This window comes from Aulonocara sp. 'chitande type north' Nkhata Bay, linkage group LG3, assembly GCF_057382095.1.
Source record: "Aulonocara sp. 'chitande type north' Nkhata Bay isolate Kocher_YH1m ecotype deep benthic linkage group LG3, A_spYH_male_GT1.1, whole genome shotgun sequence".
NCBI classification, from domain to species: Eukaryota; Metazoa; Chordata; class Actinopteri; order Cichliformes; family Cichlidae; genus Aulonocara; species Aulonocara sp. 'chitande type north' Nkhata Bay.
The window spans coordinates 53,933,621-53,940,875 of record NC_141346.1 but is presented as its reverse complement, the minus strand read 5'-3'; the positions used below and the strand labels follow the sequence as shown (position 1 = coordinate 53,940,875).

The following is a 7,255-nucleotide window of genomic DNA, read 5'->3' as shown; positions in this document are numbered from 1 at the left end:
AAATGCTATATTTAAGTAGTTCTCACAATTTGAACTTTTCACTGCATAAATCATAATCTTTATTTGGCACTAATGGACTTCCATTGGCTCATCGCCAGGATTACCAAAAATTCTACCATACTGATAACTATACTGCAGCATTTATGAGTTTATTTTTCCCCAGGTGGTTTCAAAATAAAAATCAGATTAAACTGTCCCGTAAGATCAAGACAACATCTGCGGTTAAAAGATGTGTCTCTTCTACCAAATATCTCAGAATCACATCATTAAATGACTATTATTGTCATTTCGTCAAACCTCATTTTAATGGGACTAGATTAAAAAAAATGTATGCGAAGGCAAAAACTTCCTCTTTGTTGTTGTTTTCTAAGTAGCTGCTTAATTTGGTAAAGTTAGCTAACAAGAAGTTAGCTAATACCGGAACTGCGGAAGTCTTTTAAAATAAAAGTATCAGAACTACAAACTATATGTTTTTAAAGGAGGCCACAAACCACTTTAACTTTATTCTTTTACCTTTACTCACATGTCATAATAACCATTTCTTATCTCAGGTTACTGCTGCAAAATAGTATCCCGTTCAGACATGGGTACTTTTATTAGGTATATAATATAGACTGACTTGATTGGGGTGATACTTGAAATTACATTACACGGGGCTTCGTACAGGGTTTTCATTGCACTGGAAAGCAAGATTATTAACAACAACAATAATAATAGTAGTAGTAGTAGTAGTTCTAGTAACAGTAAATGTAGATATAAGTTAGTATTATAGCGTATTGTGCTGCATAGCTGGGCAGCTAAACACTTCTAACTTCTAAGTAACTAAGTTATAGAGCAACCACGTAAAGGCGCCCACAAGTTTTATTCTGAAAGTTTCAAGAGAACGCGTTACGCCGCTTCCCGTAACTTGACGACGCTCTGTCATCTGACTCTTTTCCTGTTGGGAGAGAAAAAAAGTTTTGAAACCCCACCCTCTCCACTGACCGTAAGCGCAGACGTAGAAGTGGTTCGACAACCTGGCGAGTGAACTCTGCGTGAGGAAGACAAGTGTGATATGAAGTTATGATGGAGTTGTTCCGCTCTTTGGATACCGACTGTAAGAACGGGGGACTCGAGCCGGACCAGGCCACGCGCTGAACTCCCACCAGGAACTAACGGGATTTGTTTTTACTGCGTTTCTCTGAGGAAAGTAGAGCCGAGCAGGTTTGGAGAGCTCTTCCTGTTACAAAGTCGGCGGTCCCCAAGTTTGCTTTATGTTATGGTAAAGGCTGGCTATTCGTGTGCTTCCCATAAGACCGTGAGCATGGATACTTTGGCGCAATGGGATGCGGGATTTCCTGCGGAAGTGCCGCAAAGTTGCGGTGAGACGCCGTTATTGGAGTTTTGGGCTTAATGCGAACTGGACAGCTCTGAAACTTGTCGTAAAACACTGGTTGGCTGGACTGAATGCTCCTTTCCTGCTATTCTTCTCCGCTTTTCAGCGCTTCCTGCTTGTGGTGGCCACTGCACTTAATGGCTAAAAATACATAAAAACTCAAAATGGACAGTTAAGTGTGGTGGGAACCTTTATTACCAGTTGCAATAGCAGTACCTGGGAGTGTTTCGCAGTAAGCGGAGTAGTTTTCATTCGTCTTCTTACACTTTCCCTCTCTAAAAAAAACAAAACAAAGTCAGGACTCAACAGGTGGCAGTTTTGAATGAGGGGGAAGAAGAGCTAAATTAGCCATAATGAGGTGATTCGAGAGGCCCTTAAATACAGGCCGGTGAAATGATATTGTGCTTAAACCATGTGTTGGGAAACCACACACCACATCACTTGAACAGAGAGAATTTCAGTGGAAGCAGTGCTGTCTTTCTGAGCTTTGAAACACTTAGCCTTAATCAAACAAAAGCAATCTCTAGTGAATCATCCGATGGAGAGACGAGTTTAATGCGATGATGAATAAAAGACACTTGCGCTTCTGTTGTCTTTGACTGCTCTCCTCTAGCCCACTCGTTGGTCCAACTTTTGAACACATTTCATTAGTCCCTGATGAGCCAACAAGAAAGACAGGAAAGGGAGCGAGGCGCAATAAAGTACTCCTTTGTACTTTATTTTCAAACCCTTGGGGTGCTAAATCATATCCAGTCAAAACATCTGCTTGAGGCTCCATGGAGCCACTGAAGAATATATTCAGCCGTGGCCCGCTGTCCAACTGGAAAAATTTGGAACAATCGCAAAAAGGGAACTTCACCAACCCTGTGTGGACAGCCTTATTTGACTATGAGGCATCCTGTAAAGATGAGCTCACCTTACGTAAAGGCGATCTGGTGGAAGTCCTCTCTCTGGACTCGGAGATATCAGGGGATGAGGGCTGGTGGGCGGGAAAGGTCAACAACAAGGTGGGTATCTTCCCATCCAACTACGGCTCCTTCAAGCCGAGTGGATATGGAAAACTTCCGGGCAGTGCCGTGGTGGATGAGCTCGCTCCGGCTGTGGTGGGTGAGTTTGAACCTGAAGAGGTAGATTTCCGGGAGTTGAGCCTGGAGGAGGTCATTGGGGTCGGGGGATTTGGAAAAGTGTATCGTGGTACATGGAGAGGAGAGCTGGTGGCGGTGAAGGCCGCCCGCCAAGACCCGGACGAGGACATCAGTGTGACAGCGCAGAACGTGAGGCAGGAGGCCCGTCTGTTCTCCATGCTCACCCACCCCAACATCATCGCCCTGCAGGGCGTGTGCCTGCAGGAGCCCAACCTGTGCCTCATCATGGAGTACGCCTCAGGTGGGCCGCTGAGCCGTGCTCTGGCAGGCCGTCGAATACCGCCGCACGTCCTGGTCAACTGGGCTGTGCAGATAGCCAGAGGGATGTTGTATCTGCACAGTGAAGCCATCGTCCCTGTCATCCACCGGGATCTCAAGTCCAACAACAGTAAGTCCTTCAAGCCCGCAGCGCAGATCAGCATAGCTTCAGTCTGTCTGTTGGGGTTAGTTCAACGAAATCAAAGGTTTGGATATAATTACAGGGCTTTCTACTTAGGAAAGCCTCATGGCTCTAATGAACATGGCTGTACTGTAAAGCTCCTAAAGGAATCTCTCAGTGTTTACAAAGCCTTTCTAGAACAAAGAGGGCCTTTTAAGCTATCATTCACATTGCCAGATTAGTCCGTCTCTCATTCTGATTCTGTATCATTATTGATAAGAAGATCAGATTTATCTAGGCTTCATGTGACTCCTGGGCTATATAAGGTAGGCCAGACCTATAGGCGGCTGATGCATACCAGGAAAAACTAACATAAAGTGTCTTAGGGTAATGCAGGGCCAGTGTGTGCCAAACCAGTCTGCAGCGCTCCACTGAATGGATTGAACACACCACTCTTCCAAAACATTCTCCGGGGCGCTCTCATTACATCTTTGTATTGATTTGTGGGGGATGTGCACCCGAACCTTGCCAGCAAAATTCCCTCACAGGATAACTCCTGGTCCCTTCACTGCATGGGTCAATTTACTTTTGTTTGTCATCTTTGTGTGCCTGCTTGTGTGTGTTTGCATACTGCTCATAGGACAAGAATACCAAGTTTTTCCAGTGAAAGAATGCAGTGGACGAGTTTTACTTCTCGGCACCGTTATATTTCACACTTTGGACTTTAATGCTGTCCTCTTCTTGCATCAAAGGTCTTGCGTCAGTGTTTTCGGGGCCTCGTGGCAGACACGTAGGGGTTGGACCTTGTAATTAAAGCAACAATGCAGGGAGATGTATCACTGATAAAGCTTTCTGTCTCACCCCCCTTTTTTTCTGTAGAATAAGAAGCTCTTTTCTCAGCATCTAACGGCAGCTTTAACCCAAACAGAGAGCCAGCTGAATTTGTGCAGCAGCTTGCTCTCTGTTATTATCATTCCTGTGACGCAGCATATAATCCCCATCAACTCTGCTGTGGCCTAAAAAAAAAAAACCCTTCCTCTGCTCATCCTTTGTGTTGTTAGAGATCCCGGTCACCAAACTACACCGAGAGAAAAAGATCACCTAGCAACACTTTTTTTAGGGTGTGGCCTTGGATGGGAGCATCCAAAGGGCAATATTCTTGATTCAAGGTTTGCTGATAGCAGTGGATTCAGCACATCCTAAGATATCAATATTTCCATCGTGCCTTTTGTTTCTGTCGGTATCATCAGTGCTCCACAGAATGGCCTCACCCTCACCTATTGCGTATCATCTGCCTTGTCAGGTTATTTCCCAGCTGGAAGTGCATCTGCTGTAACACACACACACAAAAAAAAACCAGAGGAGTTATTTTAATGTAGTGTTTGTGTAGGAGACAGGCCAGAGCGAACACAATCCCTCTCTGTGTGCCCGAGAGATCCTATCTCTCTCCTGCCTCTTGTTTTTTAATTCTTCACTGAATCTTTGTCTGTGGCCTGCCTCTACATGTCTCCGTACGACCTTATTCCTGTCGTGCCGCTGAGCAATATCCTGTTGTGGGGAGAGAGAGGGAGGTGGGGTCATTCGAAAAAGACATTCTTTCAGTTCGACAGTAATGTGCATGGCTGGAAGCGCCACTCTGACAGGTTTAACGGACAGGTGCAAAAACACCCCGAGATAAGAGCGCCGGTTAAATAAACCAAAAATCTTAATGGGGCGGTTTCTTTGAAGGTACAGCATGTCCTAAATCATCCACAGTTGCCCTCAGATTGTAGTGTCAGTTCCTCAGAATAGTGGTGCAAGTTCTTCTTTCTATAGCTGCCATTTTGCGCCAGCGCTCTGCAGTCAAACAGGGAGGAATCTGTCAGCGAGGAGGCAAAAAGCCTGCTTCCAAATGTCGCTGTAAGTGACCGAACGCAGGAAAGAACTGAGGCTGAGGTGGGCTGAGGAAAGGATAACTCATTGTACGATGATGTCATGGTAAAGGGGGGGCAAAAGGTTTAATATTGTTAATTGTTAACATTTGTTACAGTGACGGATTATTAATGCGAATAGTCGTTTTCTCTGCAGGGCTTCTAAACAGCAGCTGTATCGCTGTTGTGAATTGTAGGGTGGAAGGTGCTGATTTAACAGAAGCATCAGAGTTCATGGTGGGGTGCTTGGCTCAGAGCCAGAGGCCATAACTGGAATTCCACTGAATGCAAGTGGGGACCGGAGAGTGGAGCAGCATCTCCTGTCTCTCACTCTGGCGTCTGCACGTCCGAAGAGTTTTCACACCTTCTGCACTTTGGTGTTTTAGCATCTTGTGGTTAGGTTTAAGGGCTTTGTATACAAGTCTTTATGAAAAAACCGACATCTTTAGCAATCACTGGCTAATAACCAGCACAGTGGTTCAAAGCCGCAGACATTGCTCTATAGCTAATCCATGCTGCTTATCTACAAACAAGCACCTGTCTCTGTCTCACACCTTCATTGTCTGCTTAAGCTACCAAAAACATCGGCTTGCGGCTTGGATCGGTCACTTAGTCGCACATTAAGCAGCTTAATAACTTAGTTAATGCCAGGATTTGTCGTTTTAGCTGCTAAATGGTGGGTTCCTTATTCTGCATTTCCACTGCTAACATGATCTCTAATTAGAACCATAAGTTTATGTTTGTGTTTGTTGTTCCCCGGCTGCCAGCCTGTACATGTGAACACAGAATAGGAGAAATTTAAGACCTCTATTCATTCTTCTAAGCTTTGTCTTGAAAAACGCCTGCCTATTTAGCCACCAACAACTCAATTAATGATACATTACCGCAACCTGCCCCGTTATAAAACCACTGGTAAGAAAACAGTCAGAGGTGTAACTTTTATCAACAACTTTTTTTTTCCAGAGGAAAACAGGGTAATGACTAAATAAAATTCATGCATTTGCCCCTGGGAAGCAGTAGTACTTTCTTATTTTTACCGTTTACCTTTGGGAAACAGTACAGTTAGCTCTCCTGCTCCCCGTTTCTCTTGGAAAAAAGGAAGAAAAAACCCTGTAAAAATATGTTAATTCTTGAGTGTGTCAGGGTTTCGTAATTTTTGCAATTCTCGGTACAGCGGATGACACTTTTGTCCCATTCAGGTCTCAGTTTATCAGATTATCTGTTTGGATAAGGTTTACTTCAGGGTTTATTTCCCTGTTCGCAATGCCTCTCATATCACTGCAGCTTTTATTGCATTTTTTCTGTTTTACTAGACTGTTGAGTTAGAGCCCCATCGAGTTATTGGCAGGTTGATATTATGGGATAATATTGGCTATTTCTTGATTTATCAGTATTTATAATAACCAAATCAAGAAGAGACAGCAGACGGACCTTAACCATGTTATGAGTGTTAACATGGCACCGCACGACTACACCCTTGTGGAACAGAGTGGATGATGGCTAACCGAAAATGTGTGGGTGTGGGCTCATCATTACGAGTGACATCCTTTACGCTGCACATAGAACCTTTTTTTTCCGATTCTATGAAAAATATTGATTCGTTTCAACATTTCTGTGATTAAAATTTCAAAGCAGCAACATATTTTCTTCATCTACAGTAAAACTCAATCTGTTGGCTTTCAAGAAGCTCATTCAAAGTGTCACCCGCGGACTGATATACCAAAGAGTCACCACGCACCATCAAACTGCAGAGGCTTTAGCTGAGTCGGTGAGGAAAGTGTCAAGCTAATCATTTGCTGTGCTAAAACTCACAGTTCCCGTTTTCAGGAAGAAGCCACAGTTGGATCTTTGATCAACATGTTTTTTTTTCCACAAGTGGACAAACCTCTGATACATGTCCTCTACCAGCATGTTTTTCATTCAGGGCCCCCGGTGCCCACACTGCAGCACACTCAAAACATCCTCTGTGTGTGTGCACGTGGGTGGGTAGCTGGGTGGCTGGGTGTATCGCGTTTACATGCATGTAGTGAAATGCACTCCTGTTAGCACTGCATTTACACATCACCGTTCCTCTTTGTGGCTGCAGGGCATATGAGGGCCATTTAGACTTTTTAGTCTGCTTTCCTGATGGTGCAGATAATTTTTAGAGGAGGGAATGAGAGCGCGCGATAAAGTCCAAACATGCACCTGTGTTTTTGTTTTGTTTTTTTTTAAAAAAAGAAAAGAAAAGCTTGCCAGTCAAATATTTTGTTAGCTAAATGCATGCTCGTCACTTCACTATTGGGAATGTGGGAAGAATTTATACTAATTTTGTGGAGCTATTTAATTTCTTGTTGACTTCAGCTCATGAGACTATAGTCACAGATGCCTTCTTGGCTGTAGCGAGTGCCAGACTATCCTAATTTGTGTCAAGGACAGCAGCAGAATGGAGCAGTAGGTGGAACGA

The 7,255-nt window shown here is 44.1% G+C and overlaps 1 protein-coding gene across 2 annotated transcripts in view; it reads left to right on the top strand.

The window, feature by feature from the left end:
• Nucleotides 1-991: 991 nt before the first annotated feature.
• LOC147336201 (mitogen-activated protein kinase kinase kinase 11) overlaps nucleotides 992-7,255 on the top strand; it is a 50,207-nt gene continuing 43,943 nt past the window's right edge. For both annotated transcript variants that reach the window (XR_015128217.1, XM_086285256.1), the window contains exon 1: nucleotides 992-2,908. Coding sequence is in view for 1 of the 2 variants with exons in the window: in XM_086285256.1 (XP_086141382.1) it covers nucleotides 2,152-2,908 (757 nt within the window). In the remaining variant the exon portion in view is untranslated. The remainder of the gene's footprint in view (nucleotides 2,909-7,255) is intronic.